This window comes from Pelophylax lessonae (assembly GCF_965119305.1).
Source record: "Pelophylax lessonae genome assembly, chromosome: 7".
NCBI classification, from domain to species: domain Eukaryota; kingdom Metazoa; phylum Chordata; class Amphibia; order Anura; family Ranidae; genus Pelophylax; species Pelophylax lessonae.
In genome coordinates, this window is record NC_138774.1 from 36480243 (window position 1) to 36507197 (window position 26955).

A 26955-nucleotide genomic window follows, 5' to 3' on the forward strand; every position below is an offset into this window, starting at 1 on the left:
TCATGTTAGAAATTTTCTTACAGCATTTTTTACCATCTTGTTTCTCAGGCTGTAAATAAAGGGGTTGAGCATTGGTATAATGATGGTGTACACCACACTGATGACCCGATCGTAGGTTGGTGAGTAGATGGAGCCTGGCCGAAAGTACACAAATATGATTGTGCTGTAGAAGAGGATGACCATGGTGAGGTGAGATGAGCAAGTGGAAAAGGTCTTCCACCTTCCTCCGGATGACTGTAAAGCTATCACTGCTTTGATGATGAGTATGTAGGACACCAGAATGAAGAACACTGGCCCAAAGATGACAATGGGACCTTCGATGAAGGTAACCTTCTGCAGAGTGTCTGAAGCTCCTGAACAGGCCAACATCATTATTACAGGAAGATCACAGAAGAAGTGATGGATAAGCCAACCACAGTGCAGTTGAGAAGAAGTCAGCACAGTATACAAAGTAGAGTGAAGACACACGAGTACCCAGGAGCCAGCCACCAGACAGATACAAGTCCTCTTGTTCATAATTGTCAGATAACGTAGGGGAAAACAAACTGCACAATATCGATCTAAGGCCATGATGGCCAACAAAAAACTGTCCATGTTGCCCACTGCCAGAAACAAAAAGAGTTGAATGAAGCAGCCATGGATGGAGATGTTGGTGTCCCCAGACAGAAGGCCATACAAGGCCCTAGGGATGATAATGGAGGTAAAAAATACATCCACAACGGCAAGGTTCCCCATCAAGACGTACATGGGGGTTTGAAGCTGAGGCTGTGATGTAATAAGTGTGAAGATAAAGATGTTTCCCACAATGCAAAAGACATATGCAATCAAGAATAAAGAGAAGAGAGTGAGAAGAAGATGAGGTTTATCAGAAAATCCCAACAGGACAAAGCCAGAAAGCGTCTTGTTCTTAGCAGGCACCATGTGTTTAAAGATCAGTTATAAGTATGATGAATGAGATCACAGGGATTTGCCTCAAGATTTGTAAATCTGAGGAAAATAGTAGCTTGTTTAAGAATTGTTTTTTTTTAACAATAATCTTTATTAGAAATTTTCAAAAATGTTCTTTTTTTTTTTACATACAAATAAAAATACAACATTTAACCCACACAGAACCTCAGCAGTGAAAAATAATAATAGTAATGAAAAAAAAAAAGGGAAAATTCTGTAAAAAAAATTCTATATTCCTCCCTCTCTCTTTATCAGTCATTTTGGTCATACCATAAATAATAACATTGTCTTTACCTTCCATTACCAATCAATTTATATAGTTACATAGTAGGTGAGGTTGAATAAAGACAATAGTCCATCCAGTTCAACATGTGTAGGTGTGTGTAGCTGTAATCATCTCACATAGCCCTTAATGTCCTGATCCTTGAGATGTACGTCTAAGAGTCTTTTGAAAGCCACGATACTTCCCGCAGAAACCACCTCTTGTGGTAGAGAATTCCACAATCTTGTAGCCCTAACAGTAAAGAACCCTCCTCGTTGCCTGAGGTTAAAACGCTTCTCCTCTAATCGCATTGTATATCCTCGAGTCCTCATGCAATTCCTTCGAATGAACAGCTTTTTTTCTAAGCTGAGATCCCCATTAAGATATTTATAAATTGCTATCATGTCCCCTCTCAGACGTCTCTTCTCCAGGGAAAATAAATCGAGCGATTGCAGCCGCTCTTCATAGTTAAGGTCCTCCAACCCCCTAATCAGTTTAGTTGCCCTTCTCTGGACTCTCTCCAGCTCCAACACATCCCTCCTGAGGACTGGCGACCAGAACTGGACGGAATACTCCAGATGCGGTCGGACCAGAGTTTTATAAAGTGGAAGGATTATAGTCTTATCTCTGGAATACATCCCTTTCTTTATGCATGCTAATATTCTGTTGGCTTTGGAAGCTGCCGCTTGACATTGCATGCTGTTGCCTAATCTATCATCAACCAAGACTCCCAGATCTTTCTCCATTTTTGATATCTTTTACGGCAATACACAAGGATCCCTATTAACCCCGTCTGACTGTAAATAAGAGAAAAAAGGGATAATATCAGGGTACACTAACCAGGGCTCCCATATTTTATCAAATTTTTGTAAATTTTTTCTATTCTTGTATATTTGTTGTTCTCTCAGCAGAGCGTAATTTACTTGAAATCTCCAATCCTCCAAAGAGCGCGGGATAGGGGTTAACCATTTCGCTGCTATACTTTTTCGTGCAATAAATAATAACCTATTTAGTAATGTTTTAACCATAGACGATAATGTGTCATTTGGAAAACTATTCAGAAGACATATTTTAGAATCCATCGAAATGTTTAAGAATTGTAAGCAACAAGTTGTACCCAGACTATGCAAACCAAGACCAGATAAATTGAGGAACATGTTACAGTACATATATATTTATTGAGTTGTGAGGGTTAAAAAGAAAGAGCAAAATTAATTTCTATTCTTACCTATTTTTACCTATTTAAGAACTGTCAGACAGCGGAGCAGGCAGACAGCGGTAGCCTTCGTTGCGGGCGAGGCTTTTTTTTTTGGGTATGGCGGTGCCGTGGGCGTCGTGATTGACGATGGATCTACATTTGGGGACATTGTTTTTTTTTCCTAATAAAGAAATTGTAAAAAAATGTGTGTGTGTTTTTATTTCTTTTTGACACCTTTTTTTGGTGAATGAGTAGGAGTACAATGTACCCCCTACTCATTCACATAGCGGGGGAGAGATCTGGGGGCCCCCTATCCACAAACCCCCACAACCGCCGCCCAGGGTTGTGGGGAACAGGCCTTTGTCCCCATCAACATAGGGACAAGGTGCTTTGGGGTGGGGGGGCAGAGCCCCCCATGTTAAGGGCATCTGGCCTTGTATGGTTCAGGTGCGGGGGGGGGAGGCGCTCACTCGTCCCCCCCTTTCTTGGCCTGTCAGTTTGCATGCTTGGATAAGTGTCAGGTATGGATTTCCACACTTTTGCTAATTGCAAATGCAGAATCAAAATAACCCAAATCAGTGTATATTATTTGGTCTTTGTGAAAGCCACTAACAAGTCACTGACAAGACAGGACAGTACAAATACCCCCCAAATTACCCCTTTTTGAAAGTAGACATTCCAAGGTAATTAGTAAGAAGCATAATGAGTTTTTTGAAGTTGTAATTTTTTTCCCATAATTCTTTGCAAAATGAAGTTTTTTTTCACAAAATTGTCATATTAACAGGTTATTTCTCTCACATGGCATATGCATACTTGCAACTACACCCCAAAACATTCTGCTGCTCCTCCTGGTTATGGCAATAACACATGTGTGAGACTTTTTCACAGCCTGGCCATATAGAGAGGCCCAACATGCAGGGAGCACCGTCAAGTGTTCTAGGGACATCAATTACACATCTAATTTCTTGACTACCTGTCACACTTTTGAAGGCCCTCGAGCACCAGGATAATGGAAACGCCCACAAAATGACCCCATTTTGGAGAGCAAACACACAATGTATATTCTATCCAGCATAATGAGTCTTTTGAATGATTCAGGTGCTGCGGGCATGGTGCAGGAGGTGCAGGGGCTGCGGGCATGGTGCAGGAGATGCAGGGGCTGCAGGCATGGTACAGGAGATGCAGAGGCTTCAGGCATGAATCAGGAGATGCAGAGGCTGTGGGCATGATGCAGGGGCTGCGGGCATGGTGCAGGAGATGCAGAGGCTGCGGGCATGGTGCAGGAGAGGCAGAGGCTGTGGGCATGATGCAGGGGCTGCGGGCATGGTTCAGGAGATGCAGAGGCTGCAGGCATGGTGCAGGAGATGCAGAGGCTGTGGGCATGATGCAGGGGCTGTGGGCATGGTGCAGGAGATGCAGAGGCTGCGGGCATGGTGCAGGAGATGCAGGGGCTGCGGGCATGGTGCAGGAAATGCAGGGGCTGCGGGCATGGTATAGGAGATGCAGGTCTGCAGGATTGATGCAGGGCTGTGGGAATGGTACATGCATGGCTGTGGGCATGGTACAGGAGAGGAAGTGCTGCAGGCATAGTACAGAAGATGCAGGGGCTGCGGGCATGGTGCAGAAGATGCAGGGGCTGTGGGCATGGTGCAGGAGATGCAGAGGCTGCTGGCATGATGCAGGGGCTGCGGGCATGGTGCAGGAGATACAGGGGCTTCGGGCATGATGCAGGGGCTGCGGGCATGGTGCAGGAGATGTAGGGGCTGCGGGCATGGTGCAGGAGATGCAGGGGCTGCAGGCATGGTTTAGGAGATGCAGGCCTGCGGGCATGATGCAGGGCTGTGGGCATAGTACATACAGGGCTGTGGGCATGGTACAGGAGAGGCAGTGCTGCAGGCATGGTACAGGAGATTCTCCTGGAGAATCCCCTGTAACCTTCCCCGCAGCACTGCATCTCCTGAGGAGATGCAGGGGCTGTGGAGGGGTGTCACGTACCGTTTGGTGAGGCGCCTTACATTTAAAAAGGGCGCCGCCTGGTGCCAACACATCACCGCGCATGCACATCTGCCCGAGAATAGCCGAGCGTGTACGGGCTTTCCCAAGCGGCGGCGCCGCATTCGCAGTGTACCTGTCCGGCCGCCCGAGGCTATTTTTTTTTTTTCGGCTGCATTGATCTTCAGCCAGCCCCATCTTCAGACAGTCCTGCTGTGACTCGTCCTGGCTGTGAGTTACTGACTGTTGTGAGCTGTGATGGCCGCACAGCACCCCTGTTGCCCATGGCGCCCGACCGCACAGCTCGCACACCCCAAAAGCCGGCCCTGGTTTCAGCTAAGCAGAAACACCGATCTCTGTGTGTCTGTCACAGAGCCCCCCCACAGTTAGTAAGCACGATTAGGCATACATTTAACCCTTTGATCACCCCCAGTATTAACCCCTTCCCTGCCAGTGTCATTTATACAGTAACTGTGCATATTTTTTAGCACTGATTACTGTAGTAATGTCACTGGTTCCCAAAGAGTGTCAAAAATGTCAGTTAGGGGTTTGATTTGTCTGCCGCAATGTCGCAGTCCCGCTAAAAATCGCTGATCGCCGCCATTACTAGTAAAAACAAAAAAATATATTTTTTTTTTTACCAAAACTATGTTGCAGAATACAAATTGGTCTAAACTGATAAAAAAATGTTTATATTGGGAATTTTTAATAGCAGAAAGTAAAAAATATTGTGTTTTTTTTTCAAAATGTTGCTCTTTTTTTGTTTATAGCGCAAAATCTATAAACCGCACAGGTGATCAAATACCACCAAAAGAAAGCTCTATTTGTGGGCCAAAAAGACATCAATTGTATTTGGGTACAGCGTCGCACGACCATGCAATTGTTAGTTAAAGTAACGCAGTGCCGAATCACAAAAAATTACCTGCTCATTAAGGGGGTAAATCTTTCCGGAGCTGAAGTGGTTAAATACCACTAAAATAATGCTCAATTTGTGTAAAAAAAAAAAAAAAAAAAAAAGGTACTTTGTGTACAGCGTTGTATGATCACGTAATTGCCAGTTAAAGTATCGCAGTGCTGAATAACAAAAAATGTTCTGATCATGAAGGGGGTAAAACCCCCCATTCTGTCAGGGATTTTGTTTTTCCTGCAAAGCACATTCCTTAGTTATAGCAGCACACTGTACACCAAAACACTGGCTAGGCACAAATTTATTCCTTCCATCACCCTAGATGTTTAACCCCTTCCCAGCCAGGTCATTAGTACAGTGACAGTGCATATTTTTTAGCAATGATCACTGTATTAATGTCACTGGTCACTGGTTCCCACAAAGTGTCAAAAGTGTCAGTTAGTGTCAGATTGTTCTCCGCAATATCGCAGTCCTGCTATTGCTGCCTTATACGCAAACCAATCAATACACACTTATTAGAATTTTTTTTCACCAAAAGTATGTAACAGAATACATATTGGTCTAAAAATTATATTAGATATGTTTTATACCAGAAAGTAAAAATAACTTTTTTTTTTTTAAATTGTCGGTCTTTTTTGTTTATAGCAAACGCCCCCCCCCCCCCCCCAAAAAAACGCAGTGATGATCATATACCACCAAAAGAAAGCTCTATTTGTGGAGGAAAATAACATACATTACATTTATGTGCAGCGTTGCATTACCACGCATGTGTCAGTTAAACAAACGCAGTGCCGTAGAGTAAAAAATGGCCTGGTCATGAAGGGGGGTACATTTTCCGGAGGTCAAGTGGGTAAACAAAAAATTTACAACAAAACACTACATTTATTATTTCCTAATCAAGAGAGAGCGAAGGCTTCAGATACCCCAAGAAATACACTATATTATCAGAAGTATTGGGACGCCTGCATTTACACGCACATGAACTTTAATGGCATCCCAGTCTTAGTCCGTAGGGTTCAATATTGAGTTGTCCCACCCTTTGCAGCTATAACAGCTTCAACTCTTCTGGGAAGGCTGTCCACAAGGTTTAGGAGTGTGTCTATGGGAATGTTTGACTCGCCCATCCATGTCTTTATGGACCTTGCTTTGTGCACTGGTGCTCAGTCATGTTGGAACAGGAAGGGGCCATCCCCAAACTCTTCCCACAAAGTTGGCAGCATGAAATTGTCCAAAATGTCTTGGTATGCTGATGCCTTAAGTGTTCCCTTCACTGGAACTAAGGGGCCAAGCCCAACGCCTGAAAAACAAACCCACACCCCCTCCACCCCAATGATTTCGACCAGTGCACAAAGCAAGGTCCATAAAGACATGGATGAGCAAGTTTGGCGTGGAGGAACATAGTTACATAGTTACATAGTTTGTGAGGTTGAAAAAATACATCAGTCCATCCAGTTCAACCTATGATGTGTGTGTGTGTTTGCTTTTTGTACATTGTATACCCCTGTATGTTGTGGTCTTTAAGGTGCCCATATAATAGTTTTTTTAAACTATCAATGCTCCCTGCTGATACGACTGCTTGTGGAAGAGAATTCCACATCCTTACCGCTCTTACAGTGAAGAACCCCTTGCGCATTTTAAGGTTAAACCGCCTTTCCTCTAGTTTTAGTGAGTGGCCACGTGTCTTATTGTATCTCCTTTCTCTGAATAGTTTGTTCCTTATGCTAGGGTCGCCAGTACAGTATTTGTACATTGATATCATATCCCCCCTCAATCGTCTCTTCTCCAGAGAGAATAGGTTCAGTGCTTGTAGTCTTTCCTCAAAGGTGATGTCCTCCTTTCCCCTAATTATTTTTGTTGCCCTTCTCTAGTTCCAGCACATCCTTCCTGAGGACCGGTGCCCAGAACTGGACAGCATACTCCAAATGTGGCCGGACCAGAGTCTTGTAGAGAGGGAGAATAATCTCTTTATTTCTGGAGTGAATCCCCTTTTTTATACATCCCAGTATTCTGTTGGCTTTGCTTGCAGCGGCTTGGCATTGCATGCCACTGCCAAGCCTGTTGTCTACCAGGACCCCCAAGTCTTTTTCCATCCTAGACTCACTCAGAGGTTCCCCCCCCCCCCTAGTGAGTAGCTTGCTTTCTGGTTTCTGGCCCCCAAGTGCATTACTTTACATTTTTCAACATTAAACCTCATCTGCCATGTAGTTGCCCACCCCGTTATTTTGCTCAGGTCTGCTTGTAAGGTTTCCACATCCTGCATAGAAGATATTGGCACGCTTAGTTTAGTATCATCCGCAAATACTGAGATTGTACTAGATATCCCCTCCTCTAGATCATTTATGAATAAATTAAACAGGATTGGTCCCAGGACAGAACCCTGGGGGACCCCACTTTCCACCCCCGCCCAATCCGAGTACTCCCCATTAATCATCTCCCTCTGGGTGACTGGCCTGCACTGTTATAGCTGCAAAGGGTGGGCCGGGCAACTCAGTATTGAACCCTACGGACTAATGCCCAGTACACACGATCCGAAAATCGGGCGACGTTCCATCCGTTATTTTTCGTATTCTAGCAGCTCTCAATAATATTCGCTAACGGGAGAGGTTACTCACGATACGAATTTTCTCGGACGATAATTCTTAGCTTCCGGTATGCGTAACCACGCTGTAGCGTGTGAGGGGAAAATGATGTCTACTGCTCATGCGCTGTCTACTGCTCACCATTTTTTTCGGACGAACAACATACTGATAATACGATTATCGTACGATGTGTTATAATACGATCAAAATTTTTATGCTTGCACGACCGGATAACATCGGGTGAACTGTCGTGATCGCCTCTCGTAAGCTGTGTACTAACAATCCGATTATCGTCCGATCCTTTCACAAGCGTTAATTTTCGTCCGATTTTCGGATCGTGTGTACGGGCCATTAGACTGGGATGTCATTAAAGTTCATGTGCGTGTAAAGGCAGGTGTCCCAATACTTTTGGTAATATAGTGTATGCCCTTTTAGTTCATTTGTTTGGCAGACATTACTGTGACTGCTGAACTACCAGAACTCAAAAGTCAACTAAGATGTGACATTTCTTGTAATCCTTTTCTTTTATTGTATCTCTACGGAGGCGAGCCGGGGGGTGTGCACCGGTGTGGGTCATCAGGCATCTACACCACCTTGAGCAGTGAGTTTCTTTCTCTTTGATAGAATGGACAGGACTCCGAATGACTTCTCTGCTGTCTTTGTCAAAATCAGGATCAGAGAATAATTTATAGAGAACACAAAATCCCAGAGAGGCCAAGAATTCCCACTAATGGCACAATTATACACCCTGCTTGCCAGGTACAGATAAACATAATCAGAATTTTGCTAGGTCCCAAGTTATTATTAGCTTTTTTTAATTTTTTTTTTAATTTTGCTGGTATTGAAATACATCTGATAATTAACAGGAATAAAAATAAGAAAAAAATGTAAAACATTAGCAGCAAAATTTTAAAGGGTCAATGCAATTTCAAGGAGTGTTCAGGGTCAGGCAGTGGTTATATTATTATTATTATTATTATTATACGGGATTTATATAGCGCCAACAGTTTGCGCACCGCTTTACAATATGAGGGAAGACAATACAGTTACAATACAATTCAATACAGGAGCAATTGGATGGCCCTGCTCAGCCATCTTGCTCGTTAGAGCTTATATATCCTGCAGTGTGCCGGGCTTTCCTCCACCCAAAATATATTAGTGCTCACAGAAATAAAACTATGAGACCCCGTTCACACTGGGGCAACGCTACTTGCTGGGGCGACCTCACAGGTCGCGGTGCGCAGCTCGCACCGCAACCTCGGAGCGGCCGGCACGGACTTCATAACATTGAAGTCAATGCAGGTCGCTCCAGGTCACCCCAAATAAGCTCCGGACCCTTTTTCTAAGTCGGAGCGACTTGTGTCGCTCCTATTAGAACGGGTCCACAGCTACTCTATGGCAGGTGACCTGTCAGGCGACCAGGTCGCCTGACAGGTCACCCCAGTGTGAACGGAGTCTTAGGATAATTGTTGGTGCAACCCTTTGGGCTCCATGCAATTAATCAACTTATCACCATTTTCTGGCAATCTCAAACATATTTACTCCTTATGGAATGGCAACCTACTTATCAACATTCTATAGATTTATAAATGCAAATATGTTATATTTATATATGCATCTTATTTATATGGAAAGTATGGTGAGAAATTGTGTTAATGCATTTGATCTATTTTAGAGGGGCTTGTTATTTTGTTGTGTTTTGAATTTATAGTTACTTGTAGGCTTGCATGTAAAACTTCAACACCCCTTCCACTTCCCTTCACCCCTTCTCACCCCAAAGGGCCAGAACAAGGGGTGGTGCCCTGGGCACAGCGTGTATTGTAGGGATGGGGACGCTGCAAGTTTCTTCTACTATAAGGCTGATTGGAGTAGTGACAGCAGCATCACTACTTCTGTCAGCACAGTGCTGGAAGCAGCAAGGAGAGGAGGAAAGAGCCGGGAGGAGCTGCAGGCTGTGCTCTCTCTTCCTTGCCTCCTCATAAACTCACACATAATGTAGGGGGACGCAATTTAGCATCTTTGCCCTGGGCACTGGGTGATCTTGTTGCGGGGCTGCTCCTTCCAGCCACATTTCCTCTTCCCTAACCCCCCCACCCCCTTTCCCCTTTCTCCGCCGATCCTCCTCTTTTCTGTATGATTTACAAACCAAGCTATTGCCTGTGAGCCTTACAGGTGGTGTATGCACAACTTGCCCGTCGAGTTTCCTGGATGGCATGCACTGGCTGGGGCTGGCTTCGGGAGACTCCCCCAATGGATTTTATGCTGACCCCCCCTTAACCACTTGGGTTATGGGTTTCACACTGCCGCTCAGCCTTCAATAGCTTACCATGGGCCATGACAGACCCTTGCACTATTTACTTGAGTTGCGTTGCATGTTGTTTTCGGTTATCATTAAACTTGGTTGATGATATCTGTGTTACCCTTTATGCTGATTTTGGTGGTCCATAACATAGGTCCATTTCACCCTGCCATTACGGTATTACATTTTTGACACTATTATTGACCCTTAGAGGGGTAAATGTTTTGCCCCCCTCATCCCCCACCCCCCTTCTTTTTCTTCTCCCCCTTTTTTTTATTCAGGCAACCCATAATGGCAATGGTCTCAAGCCCTCTCTGTTTGGGCTTCACCATTGCCGTTGCTTCTTTTCTTGACTTGGTCAGGATTACCCCACCTCCTTTCCCCCGCTTTTTATGTCAGAGGCCATTATGTCCTGGAATGTCCGGCGGCAATGCTCCTCTGCCTTGTACATCTTTTTTTAAGATGTAGCCCACCCTCGCAGTAGCTTATACCATGCTTTTCCTTTTAGCCCTTTTTTTTTATCTTTTTCCAGCCCTTCTTCTGTGCTTGATCCCCCTCCTCCGTTTTCCCTCTTTATCTTCCTTCCCCTCTTGCTCTCTCAGGCTAGAGCCTCCCTGCAGTTGATGACTCAATACCCTGACCACGCCGGCTCCTGTCAATGGACCCTGCTAGTTCAGCTTTATTCCGTCTCCTCACAATGGCTCGGACCCAGCTAAAGATCTACTTACATATGCACAGGTTTACTACCTTACATCTTGTCAGATCGATGTGGTATACTTGCAAGAGACCAGGTTTTCCTCCTTTTCAGCTCCAAGATATCTTTATCTTCATTTTCCCACTTTCCACTTGGCGTCCGGTTCTAAAAAGCATAGAGGGGTACTGATCGCTTTCTAGTACAACCTCCTGTTCTCATGCAACAAGAAAATCGCAGACCCAACTGGTAGGCACTTGCTATTTCAAGAAGCTCTGAATGGCCATGACGTAACCTTGGTCATCTACAATGCCCCCAACGTTTTCAACATACCGTAAGTTCTTCTCTCATCTTCTCAAAGTGGTCTCTCAACACAGCTCTGGAACCCTCATCCTTATGGGAGACACGAATATGGCCTTAAACTGCTCTGTGGATAGATGATATGCACCAAGAGCCACACCATCCCACGTTCCAGCTGTGGACATGCAAATGAGATTCCTCCTACAGGCCCATGGCCTAGGAGATGCTTGGAAGGATCTCCACCCCGTGATCATGATTTTACCTTCTATTTCATTCCTCATTATAATTTCTGCAGGATTAACCACGTCTTTGTCCCTTTGTGCTTTATCTCTTACATAGACAAAAATCTGATCCCTACTTCTCCATGGTCAGGCCACAATCGCATAATATTCTCATTCACTCTCCCGGGTCTGGTTTGTCCTCCCTCTCAGTGGAGGCCTAATGACTCTCTCCTCATCCCAGGGTGCCTATCTTGACATTCACTCTTTCATTCAAACCTTTTTTGCAGACAATGTGGTCTCCCTGTGGGAGGCTCACAAAATCACCTTATGGGCAGTGGTGGGATTCAAAAATTTTAGTAACCAGTTCCGACTTTCCCAGCAGAATGACCAGCGTGCCCCCCTTTCAATGCACAGTGACCAGCGTGCCCCCTTTCAATGCAGAGAGACCAGCGTGCCCCCTTTCAATGCACAGTGACCACAGCATTGCCCCCAATGATTGCAGAGTGCCACAGCATTGCCCTCAATCATTGCAGAGTGCCACAGCATTGCCCCCAATCATTGCAGAGTGCCACAGCATTGCCCCCAATCATTGCAGAGTGCCCACATCATTGCCCCTAATCATTGCAGAGTGCCAGCGATCCCCCCGCAAGACCCATACACTTACCTCACGGACGGTCATGCATCTTCTCTTCAGTCCCCGGCTCTCCGCGTCTCGAGTCCTCAGTCCTCCCCCTCCTCGTCCAATGGCACGGTGTTTGCCTTTCGGCCAATCAGGAAGCGGGAGGACCCACTCCCTGATTGGCCAGGAGGATCCGTGTGACAAAAGCGAATTTTCATTCGCTATTGTCACAGACTGGGCTCTGCTCTGCTCCCCGGCCGCCACGTCTGCGGCTGCGCGGTCCGAGCACGGGACCTTCAATTGTACTGCGCGTCCTTAGACGCACAGAGGGATCAGCCGGTTCTGCGAACTTGCAGAAAGTTAGCAACCGGTTCTATGGAACCGGTGCGAACCGGCTGAATCCCACCACTGCTTATGGGGCTACCTACTATAACTCTCCTCCTTACAGGAAGTGAGAAAGAGAAAAGAAGCTCCACAAACTCATTGTCCAAACACAAATACTACCTTTGCAAAAAACCTGGTACTATGATACAGGGCTGTTGATTGAAATTGCGGGGCCCTGTACAGACTACCTGACAGGGCCCCCCAAGAAAATATTAAAGCTATATTTTGATAAAAAATACAATAAAATCATTATTAGCAGACACAAATACAACATAACTCACAGAATTCCTTCTAAATCTAAAAGATGAAACTGAGTTGATAAACAAATCTCTGTGTGTGAATGAGGTTTTGGGGCTCATGCACATGGGGTGCTGTGGTCTGTACAGTGTGAATCATTGGTTCATTTATGTGGCTTGAGCCATCTGGAGCTGTACAGACACAGCTGTAAGTCCTAATTTTACAGGCGTGGGGATGCAGGTGTACAGCCCGAACACAGACAGTGTGCATTTGGGGACCATTCACCTGCACACCTGTCCAAGTAGGGCCTGCGGCTGTGTTCATACAGGCGCTGCATCCCCATAGAATGACAGGTGGCTCCAGCCCAAACCTCTCCTTCACACAGCCCAAGTACCTGTGGGAAAGAGCACTTCATTATATTTTTCTAACCTAAAAAAACAGATCTCTCCAGCGGTGTGCTGTCACTACTAAGAGGGATTCCCTCTTTGTCTGGTCTACTCTCTGGTTTCTTGGGCTCCAGTTGTTTGGCCAAACTGCGATGATATAACTCATACGCATGCATGCAGGTGTCAAGGTCACAGCACAGCTCTCTCAATGGATGATATGTCATCCATTGAGAGCGCAGTGCACATGCCCTGGTGCTATCTCCGGCTGCTATGTTTAGAAGATACTCACTGAACCTACAGGTAAGCCATATTATAGGCTTACCTGTAGATACAAGATAAAAAATTAAGTTTACTACTGCCAGATCAGCTAGTAAATGGTTAAATAGAATGAGTTGATACATGGATGCAGAGGGAACTGTAGGGGAGGGGAGAAGAAGCAAAGTTGCAAAAGTCAGAAAGCAGTCTGGGGGAGAGGAGTGGGAAACCCAGCTACATAAAGCACACTAAACTGCACTAGGACAAAATAACAGACTGCTATGGAACTGGTGTAACAGTAAATTCTTCAGCCCATGGGAATGCAGCTGATCAGCTGTGACTGTGTCAGGAAGACAGAGCAAAGGGGGAGAGAGGTGACAAAAATATACAGGCTGGGACAATAAGTATAGGAAGAAATGCAAGGAGAGAAACAAACTAAGGAGCAGAACTAACATTAGAGCCAGGGCTGGGAGGGGGGCCACAAAGGGAGGGGGATTAGTGAGGGACAACGGTCTCTTTCTCAGCAGATAAAAGCTGGCAGCATGGAGAGGGGGAGAGATCAGCTTTCAGGTGCTGGAGGAAGATTTCTTCACTAATTCCCTTTCCTGTGTGGGCCTCCCTGTTTGCTCAGGCCCCCTACAAGATGACTGGTGGTCCCCCCCTATCAGCAGCCCTGTGTGATGCTGGGAGGGTACATTCTAGGGTCCATTTTTTATACATTTTTTACACCAATGACAACTACTGTCTTATGTATTGTTAATCCCCCTATCTAGGTGTGCATTTAAGTGCTAGCTATAATCATTAGGACCTCATTAATTATCCCTGATCTTTGTTTATGGCCTCAACTCTATTGAAGTGTTATCTGTGCCTGTTATCCCTGTTCCATCTTAATGTGCTTTTTGCGCTTCTTCTATGTCTCCCCAACACATCTGCCATTTCTCTGGAGAGAGTTTCCCTCTTTTGACCTGGCCCTTTATATGTCTGGGATGCTGTGATCTCTATGGCCATAACTGTATCTAAGTTATTTAGCCTTGCTATGTTTCCTTGTATTAATCAATTTGTGCTTTTTCTTAGTGTTGTCCTCCCATGTCCACTAGGTGTCTCCTGTAGCATGATAACACGTCAGCAGGGAGCCAAATTGCCCTTAACCAATGGCTTTTGAGCTTCCGGTATTAAAGGACTGATGTGACTGACGCCAGCTACATCCTGAAGAAGCGTGCTGCGTCACGCGAAACGCGTCAACGGCACACGCTGCTGCACTGCGGACTCCACCCTCCACCATGCTCGTCACACTGACTGCTTCCACGCCTACTTGCTGCTTGGCGCCAAACCCCCGTTGGTGAACAGGAAGCTCCCGCATCTTCTGGCGGACACCCGGGCATGCCTCTATAGCAAGACACTGACACGCAGCTCTACGGCGGAACCGCTACGGAACTGCTCCCGGTCTGCCCTATCCTGGTGCACAACACACGGATCTACAGGACTCCCACGGTCAGTATACGGCTGCTTAATGTGACGGGACGACTGCTTATGTGTTCGTCTTGCTGACACAGACTCTGCAAACATGATTTACTGTACATTACGGCTGGCAGCATTCATTTGGAGGTCTGATACATACCTATAGAGTCTACCTGTGGAATGTGGTGATCCACTCCGGACTGTTGTACCCAGAGATAGAGGTGATGACTTACCACTCAGGGACACTGACCACATAGGTATTTGGACTCTGAGAACCCTAACCTCCACCAGACCACCTGCACCTTATCGCTGCCTACTGCTTCCTGTCAGTCTGCTTAACCGTACTGTCTGTGCTGTTCCTATGTTGCTGTCTGCCGTGTCTTTGCCAATATATCCTCACAGGACTTTGCTTAGATATTGATGCCATCAATCCAATTAGTAGTCTGCTTGCCAGAATGACCTGTGGTGGAGCTGTTAACTGTTATAGACATCAACTACGGGTGTGAGAATTCTACATTCAGCAGCCATTGGTGGAGATTCCCGCAACCTATGGACTGAGTTATCCACATCACTCCATTAATATACGATTACTGCCCCTCTCTGGGACTATTGCACTTTTGGAGTCTTCCCCCCTGGAATCCAGCTTCTCATGGGGTGTCCCCCTTGCCCCCTCCATTGATTTCCCAGGGGTCAGCATACCTTTGAAGTGTGTAGACGGGGTGGTGGGTGGAGTCTGAGATCATCGCAGCAGTGGCTTTTCATGAGACAGGACCCTTTGTTGATGTTTTTATCCTCATGTCAGCGGGTTATCCCCCTTTTTTTCAATTTCTTACATTTTTTGATGTTGTTGATTCATATTTAATTTTTGTAATTACCTCAATAAAGTACCCTGTTTTTATACACCTCACCCTTGTTGGAGCCATCCTTGCAATTTCTTCCTTTTTGTTTTTTTGATGTCAGTTCAGTTGCTTGGCTCACAGGTTGTATACCGTTGGGTTAGAGGTGTCACATTTCACATTATATATGCCACATCCTCAGACCCCATCTGGTGGTTATGAGTAGATTTCCCGAGGTTCCACACTCCCCCTACCCTTGGGAAAAGTGCCCTGTGTGATTGGCCCAGGTAGCATGTGATAGCTGTAGGCCAATCACAGCATCACAATAGTAAGCAAAACAGTCATGAATGGAAGCCATTCATGATGGTTTTGTTTACATTGTAATCATGTGATCCCTATGAGCAATCATAGAGATCACATGATACCCCTGCCACTGTGAGCCGGACACAGCGGTGACAGGTTTGCACCGCTTCACACCCCGGGGGCAGCAGGGAGATGGAGAGAGATCAGCTTTCAGCTGCTGTGAAAGTCAACCACCTGGTTTCCTTGCTTAATCACCACAAAATCCCAGGGTTTCCTCTTTTGCTCAACATTTATATTACCTGCAATATGTGTTACAGAGCTGGGGTTCCAGTGACTCGATTAGGCGACCCTTTACTCATCTCCTACTGCTACTGTCCGCTACACTGGCTGTCCTTGAACCCCATTTTCCCATTTATAGGGGAACAAGACCAAGGTGCCCTCTAGCCCCTGTCCTCTTTAACCTTGCCCTCAAGCCTTTGGGCTGACCCAAATATCACAGGCGTTCAATATGCGGGCGAGTCTTATAAAGTGATTATATGTTCACAGACAATGCTCTCCTGACTCTCATCACACTGCCTAATCTACAAAATCTCTTAGCCCGTTTTGCCACCATTTCTGGTCTCCAGGTTAACACCTACAAGACGACCGTCCTGAATGTCATCCTCCCAGAGTCCCTGATCTCACACCTCCAATCGACCTTCCCAGATCGTTGGGCAAGTTCTTCCCTAGACTACCTGGGAATCAAACTGATTCCTTCCTATTCCTCCCTTTTTGCAATCTACTTTTACTAGCTATTATGCTCTATGACTGCGTTCACGGCAACCTGGCATATCCACCCTTATCTTTGATTGGTCACATTCATGCAGTCAAGATGGTCATCCTCTAAAAGTTTCTGTATAATTTATGGACCCTACCAGTTCTGGTCCCTCTTTCTACCTACGTCTCCTCCAGAAAAATCTTTTCCTTTATCTGGGCTGATAAGGGCCTCAGGGTCTCTCGCATCACTTTATACACCCACAGGTTGCAAGGTAGGCTTGGCGCCTCAAACATTGCAGAATATTACTTGGTGGCGCAAATTTCAGAGCTTACCATGCTTCACGCTACAACTGATATCCCACTGTGGGTCCACATGGAGATCCCCAACTGTGAGGCGGATCCCATTTCTCCCTTACTATGACTTCCACCAAAACTGCGCCCCCCCCTCTCTGAGCCCCCTAATCATGCATAGCTTGAAACTTTGGGACACAGTACAGTTTTCTGGCAAGCTTATGTCCCCATTTCCTCTTATCCTGCTCTTGAATAATCCGGTTTCCACCAGGGTTGGAGCAACCACACAGATTTTCATGGTGGCCCCGCCCATGGGTATTCACAGGTCTGACATTTTCTGGGGTCTCACACGTTTTACTCTTGATCCTCGATCCCACACAAGCCCACAAGGCTCCTTCCACTGAATTATTTTGCTACATCCAATTACGCCACTGGGTAGCCTCTCTCAGACGTAAAAACACTTACCTGAAACAGAAAACTGCCTTCAAACATACCTGTTTGCACTCCCCAGGTGCTCCCAGCATCATATCCATGATCTGCTCCTCTTTAAACACTAGTGGCACCCCAGCATCTTTGCCCATTGTGGTCAAGTGGGAACAAGACATATTCACTATTTATTCGGAAGATTGGAGCAAAGCCTGGAATAGTATAGCACTCTTTTAATACTTCCAAGTTGGAGTCTGCCTATAATGCCCTTCTCCACTGGTACTGGGTCCCAGCCAGCATTGCTAATTCAAATCCTGCATATAGTGCTAGATGATTTTGGGGTTGTGGTCAGCGAGGAAACTAAATTCATGTTTGGTGGTCCTGACCCCAATTGGTGGGATTCTGGTCGAGGATTTTTGGACTTTTGTTCACTCTCTTCCATATGATCCTTTGCTGTCCGATGCCTGGCATTTTCTCCTATCAGCAGAAAATGGCCACTTTTTTATCGCCGCCAAGCATGCAACAGCCAGGGCCTGCAAAAAAACACTATTCTGTTTGCAGAAGTAAAGAACGTCCTAATGACCCTAATTGTCAATGAAAAGACGATCGGTATCTTCCATGACTCCCACCCTAAGTTAGTCAAGGTGTGGACCCCATGGAGGTCTTCTGCTCTTCCAACTCTGCACCTGACCAGTTTGGGTATTTCTGGTAATTCTCTTCCACTCTCTAGCCTGAGGAAACTCCCTTCCTTATTCTCGGCCTTGTTCTTCTCACTCCTACATTCTTCTCCCCTTCCTCCCCTCCTATTTTTTCTTCTTTCTTGTTTTTGTTTTGATTTGAGTTTTGTTCACCCAATTTTCAAGGTGGATCTGTGAATTCACACCCCAAAACCCTTTCAGTCTTTGGGTCTTAGGACTCAGGCATCCAGTGTTGACCCCACGCTGGAGGATTATTGTTGTTTAACAGTTCATATTCCTTTGAACATCCTTTACTCATGCTATTCCACGATGTGTCTATTGATTATATCCCCTGCGTGGGAATATTGTGGTTGTATTTTCTCTATTTTTCAATAAAAAAACATTGTACTAGAAAGTCAGCCATTCTAAACTCCTTATAGTTCTGCCTGAAACCTGCCTACCATAATTATGGCCTTTATTGAAACCCAACTCCAGGCACAATCATTTTCAGGTTATACATTGGTTTTTACCTCTGCTGTCCGGTAAGTTAAGGTCTGAGTGGTTTCAAAATGCTTACATAAATTGCTTTTAGTGTGTAACACTGGCTGACACTGGCACTGCAGGAATGATAGACACCAGTGCTGGTGTTGTATCTCTGTCCCCTGTATTTGCTTGGCCATTTACAAATGTTACTGATGTCTAATGTATAATACATGCAGTGAACACACACATGGAATAAAATATTTAGGGTAACATACACTTTGAAGGCAAAACTTTTTTTAATTGGAGAGAGTAAGAGAGGGTAATAACCATTTAGCATTCTGGGAGAAGAGAGATTTCCCTTCACTTCCTTTCCTATAGCCCCAATAGGAAGTGAGAAAAAATACCTCCAAAGTGAAGGAAATTCCTGGTAGTTACCAGAAATGGTGCCCACATTGGGGGATTTCTCCTTTATTCCTCTTATGGGAAAAATCTAAAATTTGGAATATACTGTATTGGAACTTAGTTTTAAAAAAGGACAGCGCTCTATGGTTCTAAAACCATAAGTGCCAAAAGCCAATTGTGCATATAAACATTGATGAGGAAAAGGGAAGCAGCCATTTTATTTATCAAATATTTACTTATGATTATCAAACATGGATTTATGATTAAGGAGATATATTGGATGTACATTTTGTGATAAGTCATATTGTATACAGCTGTTGTCTTCAAAAGCCATTTATGCCTCCTGTTGTTAGATTGCTATCTCGACCTTTGAGAACCTGTACAGTTGGTTACTGGAAGTAACAAGTCTTTGAAGATCTGTTCAATTAACGACCTTGGAAGTGACACGTCTATGTTAAAATGTCCATCCGCATATCAATGGACGTTATTAAAGACTCATATGTGACTTTACAGAAAACTAGATAGCTAGGTTCCACCCACTCTAGAAAGTATAAATTGTATTAGGAACCCTAGTCAGATAGAGCAATGATTATTAAGCCAACAGAATGTAATGTGATTGACTTGCTCTCCAAACATGGCTTCCTATCTACATGTTTGTCTAAATAAATATAATTTTCAATCTGGCTTCAACAGTCAAAATGTTACTGAAACCCATGAGTTTTGGGGTTACCCTTACAACATAAACCGCATAAATGTGACAATTCAAATAAATTGTTAATACAATAAAATTAAAGTCCATTGAACTAGTTTGTCTTTAATGCCCTCTGTTAGTGAAGAAAAGAGTGCCACCAAACATCGGAAAGTGTTTCTTCTTCCCCACTAGCACACACTGCACTCAGCAGAAGGATATGACCCCCTGTTTTTAAAGTAGGGCAAAAAATTGCTTGGGTATGAATCTCCATGTGTATCCATTATGTTTTCTCGTTCCCCACTGAACGTTTGTTTAACCTTTGTATAAACCGCAGTGCTCCTGCACCTTTAAGACTTTCTGTATTAATGTCTCTCCCCAGGGATAAAGATAGAGGAATTCCCCATGATGTAGTACATGGGTGTCCAACCTTTTGGCTTCTCTGGACCACATTGAGTGTAGAGAAATTTTCTCGGGCCGCATATAAAATATATACTATTAGGTAAGGTATATACAGTAAGTAATAAAACGCCGCCATGCCCCCTTCCCGTGCTGCTGCGCCCCCCCCCCCCCAGCACTAATTTAACACAACTAGTGGATGATCCCCTCCAAGGCAGTCTCTGTGGCTGTGCCCCCGACTCAACTTCCTTCCTCCCCAGCAACAAAAAAAAAAAAAATTGTTAGGGGGCAGTGGGCCGCATTGCCTGTGGTTCCGGGCCGCATGCGGCCCCCGGCCCGCAGGTTGGACATGCCTGATGTAGTATATCACAAAAAAAGTTTATTTAAAAAGTTTAAAATACACTTACACTTAAAAGATAAAAAACAGGCATCTCTGAGTGCATTAATGGAAACCGAAACTACAATTGCCTTATGCACACCACCTGCTCTTCAAATGCCAGAAGTGACATGTCACAGAAGCTCCACCCAACGCGTTTTGTCAGTTGCATCTAATGTCATCAGGGGGACCCTGGTTAGTGCGAGCATAAGAGTTAGGAGTTCATATAGGATGCTATTAGAGTAGGAAATTGTTCTTTACAGTTGCAGCATTGGTAAATTCTTACTCATATAATCTTGAGGTCCCAGTGCTGCAAAAACCAGCAGTCCTGTGCATTACCATACTCATTGGTATGTTTTTAGTCAGCCCACTACATGGAGTCTTCAGAAATAGACGTGGATGCTCTGTTTGCAATGTCCAACCACATTGTGAGCAGTGCCACAGGTATTCAGGTCTCATTCACACCTAAGCCCTTTTTGTATCTTGAAGCTCCAAAGCTCTAAGAATTCAAAATCTCATGTACTTCAAATGTGCCTGTTAAAACCTGAGCATAGGGTTGCTTGAAGCTTTTGGCTTGAATATGTACCGTACATGGTCTTCTTCTGAACTACTTGGTTTAAGCTTCAAGCACCTTTGACCCCAGTAAACTGAAATGGAAACTTCTAAAAAATGAGCAAACATGCATGAAAAAATCAGGTGAAAATGACCAAATTGTGTTTTTTTCCCTAGTAACTAGCTTTCAAATCCTCAAGCCTCACAAAAACGCCTGTGCAAATGCTTTAAAAATAATTTAAAAAGCCTTTCGACCAAAGATATTTAGCTCAAGCATGATGCAGCTTCAGGCATGTTGGTCATCCATGTATTTATAGGCATATCTAAAGTTGTAAAAAAAAAACTCATACTATCATTCTACTGTACATATGTGATAGAGTGGATACAACTTCTGTATATTAGTATCTGTTTACATCATAGAACAACATAGAAATAAATGACCTGCTAAAGCATGACTAAAGGTATATATTTTTTTAAAAAGTTTGGATAGAGCAGGAAATAGGTAAAGGGTTTTAAGGCTTTTATTGCAATATGTGTCCCATCGAAAAGATTTCTCTTTACCCCCTGTCCTGTAGAAATAAAAGGAAGTGAGAAAAACATTTTCCAAAGAGAGAAAATAAAAGAGATACGTTTTGTTTTTTTGATTCATATTTACCTAGGTGGATACAGCATCGGTCCGATGCTGCATCTGTCCCACGGCGCCTCTGACAACGAACACCACCGATCGCCCAGTTCTCACAGCTCAGTCAGTCAGCAGCCCTCTGCTCTGCCCCCTTCTCGCTAGCTGGAGCGCTGGGCTGTAGAGGGAGCGGGAGTGGCCAGTTTAGGCTCTCAGCGGCTTGCTGAGAGGCTGAGCCGGGTTTCGGTCCAGGCATGTGGGCGAATCCCGACCCCGTTGTCACGATGATGCCTGAACCTGCACTCTTGAGATCTATAGGAGAATTACAGCCAAAGGTGCATTGGCTGTACTTCTCCATTACCTCCAAGAGAGTTATCACCAGAACAACTTTCGGCATTGGATGATTTCTCTTCTTTTCCTGTTCTAGTGCCAAAAAAGTTTGGATTTCCCTGACTTTCATTCTCATGTCAGTGGTCACTAAGAGAAATAGGGAGGGAAGATTTTTCCTTTCGGACAGCTAAAATAAAACTCAATAATGGTTCTAACCCATGCACTATTGTATCCAAAACTGAAAAAGGTTTTGCATTTAGATACATTTTAAAGAATGCAAGTAGTTTTTTAATAATGCAATGGTAGGCATTTGGCAACAGTAGGTTTAAAGAGGAAGAAAAGTCTTAGTTTTTACTATAAAAAGGCTTACCTGTAGGTACTGTGAATATCCCCTAAACTTGCACAGTTTAGGAAATATTCACAGTGCATGCAGCCGATGACATCATCTGTGCATGCACTCTGAAGGAACGGCCACCCGTACCGTTTCTTCAGAGCCTTGTACTGCTCCTGCGAACCCCGAAGAAACACCGGGGAAGATGTCAGCCAACTCAGCAGTGTGCGGGCGCTGCTGGAGGGCTTAGTTTTAGGGTGAGTATTTCATAATGAGCTAGTATGCGATGCATACTAGCTCATTATATCTTTGTGTCAGTAAGGACATCCCAGTAGACAGAATGGTTCTTCTAGACAGCTTCTTGTGCACAGGCTAATCCGTATTCCTATTAAGGCTAACAGAAATTGTGCAAGTATTCGCGCGTGCAGATACGCGAACATTCGTGCGCATGCACGAACGCCTATTGATCACATGTGCGCACCTGTTGCTCGTATTGGTACCAAGGGGGCTATTTAAACAGAGCCTGTGCTGTGCTTCAGTGCTGTCTTGTCTACAGCGTTCCCTGCTACCTGTAAATCTGCATCTGACTACGGTTACCGACCTGGCTTGCTTTGACCTCTCCTGAATTCTGCCTGCATTGACTCCAGCTTGCCTTTGACCACACTTCTGCCTACACATCTGCCATCTGCCAGTATATGACCTGGTTTGTCTGACCCTGCTCCTGTCTACTACTATGCTGGACTGCCTGCTGCTAGTCTATGCCTACTTGCCACTGGTATCCATCTGGAATTCCTTTTCCACTGCAACCTACTGATGAATCCAGCCTGCTCCTATCTCCTGCTCAGTGGTGTCCATACGGCACTCCTGCTCCACTGCGGTCAAACAAGCAAATGTACTGTCGATGCAGCACCTATACCCTGCGCTCTGAGTGGTGCAATCCTCTTATCCAACCTGACTGTAGGCTTGTAAATGAGAACAGGTGACACGGCAACTTGATAATACTTCAGCCTTGCAGCCCCTCGCTGGACCAGGGTGGTCCGGAAAACACTATAAACAACAAAAAACACAAGGGCGCACCGGCCTAGTGCATTATCTCTTAGACAGGTTTATTAAAATGATAGATTAAAAATACTCACAAACGAGTTTCTTTATAAAAAGCACATCAAATAGATATAAAATCCTCAGCAACAAGATCGGGATTCGATCGCCCCCTGAAGCTGTACAGGTCCACTTCCCCTGCTTGATCTTGACAGCTCGTCCGGCTAAGCTACTATCAAGACCAATAGGCACTCATGCCACTCTGCACTCCTGTGCTACCTGTCTGCTCTAACAGGGGCCCCGAGTCAGAGGTGTAAGAGAGGCCTTCCTCATCATATCAGGCACTTCTACCAGGTACGTGACACTTTGCCTTACAGGTTTTTTTTTCTTTTTTCGGGGGTTTACAACCTCTCTAAACACTTTAATAGTAACAAACTTTTATTGGATCAAGACAGATAAAATATACTAATTACAAATTTCAGTATTTATTTGGTAGAATGGTGTAGTTTGGCTTTAACCGCTTGCCGACCGCCGCAAGTAGATATACTGCGGCGGTCAGCCCCTCACAGGCAAAGTGACGTATATATACGTCACTAGCCTGTGAGGCTCTGGGGAGCGAGCGTGCGCCGCCGCCAGCGCGCTCCCGCGCGGTCACGGGCCCCCCCCGCGCGTGTGACCGGCGGACCCGATGTCCGCCGGTCACTCTGCGATCGTCGGGGGAGAGGGAGAAAGGCAGGCAGCTTGTGTAAACAAGCTGCCTGTCATTCTCCCCTGTGTAGAAACACTGATCATACAGTTCTACTATGTAGGACCGTTGATCAGTGTTCCTACAGCTCAAGCCACAGCCAATCACAGTTAGAATCACCCCCCTAGGGACACACACAGCCCCTCCCTCTCAAATAAAGTTAACCCCTTCACTGCCAGTGTATTTTTACAGTAACAGTGCATATGTATATTACTGATTACTGTAGAAATGTCACTGGTAACCCCAAAAGTGTCAAAAATGTCAGTCAAGGGTCCCATCTGTCCGCCCCAATGTCGCAGTACCGCAAAAAAAATCGCAGATCGCCGCCATTACGCGTTAAAAAAAAAAAAACAACAAAAATGACAAAAATCTTTCCCTTTGTTAGTAAACGCGATAACTTTTGCGCAAACCAATCAAAACACGCTTTTTGCGATTTTACTTACCAAACATATGTAGCATAAAAGAAATTGGCTGAAAATGTTAAAAAATTTTGATTTTTACTTTTTTTTTGGGGGGAATTACATATAAAAAAATGTGAAAAATATTGTTATTTTTTCAAAATTGACGCTCTTTTTTTGTTTATAGCGCAAAAAATAAAAATCGCACAGGTGATCAAATACCACCAAAAGAAAGCTCTGTTTGTGGGAAAAAAAGGACGTTAAATTCGTTTAGGTACAGCGTCGCACGACTGCGCAATTGTCCGTTAAAGTCACGCAGTGGTGAATCCCAAAACACCCCCTGGTCTTTTAGCAGCCAAATCCTCCGGGGCTTAAAGCGGAGTTCCAGCCATTTACTCACCTGTCCAACGGTCCAGCGATGCGGCCGCTGGAAGCCTCGATCCTCTCCCTCGGCGCCGGCATCACTGCTGTGGGCACCCGGCTGTTACAGTTTGCGGCTTCACAGCCGGGTACCCACTGCGCATGCACGAGTCGCGCTGCGCGCCGTGATTGGCCGGCAATCTTCTGGGACCTCTGACGTGTCCCAGAAGATTGCAGGGAGGGAGGGGGAGAGGAGAACTTCCGCTCAGGGCGCCGCGGCGCTCCGAGCGGAAGTGGGAGCGGGTACCTGTCAAAACTAGGTACCCGCTCCCCCCCCCCAAAAAATGACATGCCAAATGTGGCATGTCAGGGGGTCAGGACTCCCTAAAGCGGAAGTTCCACTTTTGGGTGGAACTCCGCTTTAAGTGGTTAAATTCTATCCTATAATTTTTTTCAAAGAGCTTTTGACATCTTTATTTCTCAGGCTGTAAATAAATGGGTTAAGCGTTGGGTTAATGATGGTGAAGACTACACTGATGGCCCGATCGTAGGTCGGTGAGTAGATGGAGCTTGGCCGAAAGTACATGAATATTACTGTGCTGTAGAAGAGGAGGACCATGGTGAGATGGGATGAGCAAGTGGTAAAGGTCTTTCTACTTCCTTGGGATGACTTTAGGGTCAACACTGCTTTGATGATAAGTACATAGGACCCAAGAATTAAAAGCACCGGGGAAAAGGTAAAAATTGAATTTTCAATGAAGTCAACTGTCTGCATAGTGACTGACAAACCAGAGCAGGATAGACTGATTATGACGGGATAGTCACAGAAGAAGTGTTGGATTACCCAGCCACAGAACAGATGAGAAGAAGCCAACCAAGTGCAATATGTACAGTGAAGGCAAGCGATAATCCAAGAAAAAGCCAGCAGGCAGAAACAAGTTCTCTTGTTCATAATCAAACAATACTGTAGGGGAAAACAAATTGCACAGTAGCGATCGAAGGCCATGATGGCCAACAAAAAACAATCCATGTTACCCACTAATAGGAAGAAAAAAAGCTGGAAAAAGCAGTCATGGACAGAGATGTGGGTGTCTCCAGACAGGAGACCATACAAGGCCCTGGGGATGATTGTAGAGGTAAAACATACATCCACAAAGGCAAGATTCCCCATCAAGACATACCTTGGGGTGTGAAGCTGGCGCTGTGACACAATTAGCACAAAGATGAACAGATTTCCTGCAATGCAGAGGATATACGCAACCAAGAAGAAGCAGAGGACAGGCACAAGAAGATGAGGTATATCAGAAAATCCCAACAGCACAAAACCAGAAAAAGTCTTATTTTTATAAAGCTCCATATGTATTTTAGCCACTTATATATGATAAAAACAAAGAGATTGCTGGATGCAGCACATCTGAAGAAAGTGAAAATTTGTTTAGAACTGAAAAAAAAAAAAAAATGGGCAAGATGGGCATAACACACGACTAACAAAATAAAGGGACTATGAAAACCAAAGTCCAATACAATAAAGAACAAGTCACACCTGTACAGTACTTATTGGGCGACCCAATGGTGAGAGCTATGTAAGCTTTTGTAAGTGGGGTCTTATTAGTCATAGCAATCCATACAGTTTCTATGGGGCCTGGGGTGGACTTGAGCCCCACTAAGGGAGCTGTTGAGGCAAATTAAACATAGAAAATGTTAAAGACATCACAAATCCAGTACTGTATTTTTAAGATCTGAAAAAGTTGCTGTTGACACTGACCCTGCACCTCTTGTGACATTTCCAAACAAGAAGACATCAGATGCACAGGAGGAAACCGCAGAATCCTTGTCACTAGTCACAGAACCCCTTTGCAAACTATGCAGTAAGGGCAATTTGCTTAGGTGCTGCTGTTCTGTAGATTTATTGCCCTCTGGTCAACTCGGCCAGCACTGAAATTACCCGCAAAATCTCAGTGACACCTGTTGGAAAAAAAAAACACAACAAAAAAAAAATAATTTTAGGAAGTTTTATTTAACCACTTAAGCCCCGGAAGATTTTATCCCCTTCCTGACGAGGGCCTATTTTGCGATTCGGCACTACGTGACTTTAACGGACAATTGCGCGGTCGTGCAATGCTTTTCCCACAAACAGAGCTTTCTTTTGGTGGTATTTGATCACCTGTGCGGTTTTTTTGATCATGCGCTATAAACAAAAAAAGAGCGA

At 44.9% G+C, this 26955-nt stretch overlaps 1 protein-coding gene across 1 annotated transcript; it reads right to left on the reverse strand.

The window, feature by feature from the left end:
• On the reverse strand, positions 1–26103 carry LOC309560423 (olfactory receptor 1L6-like; the record flags this gene model as incomplete). Its single annotated transcript, XM_082264058.1, has 2 exons — positions 1–682; positions 25859–26103. 2 exons carry the CDS (start codon positions 26101–26103, stop codon positions 1–3), a joined length of 927 nt encoding a protein of 308 aa, XP_082120184.1.
• Positions 26104–26955: the final 852 nt, after the last annotated feature.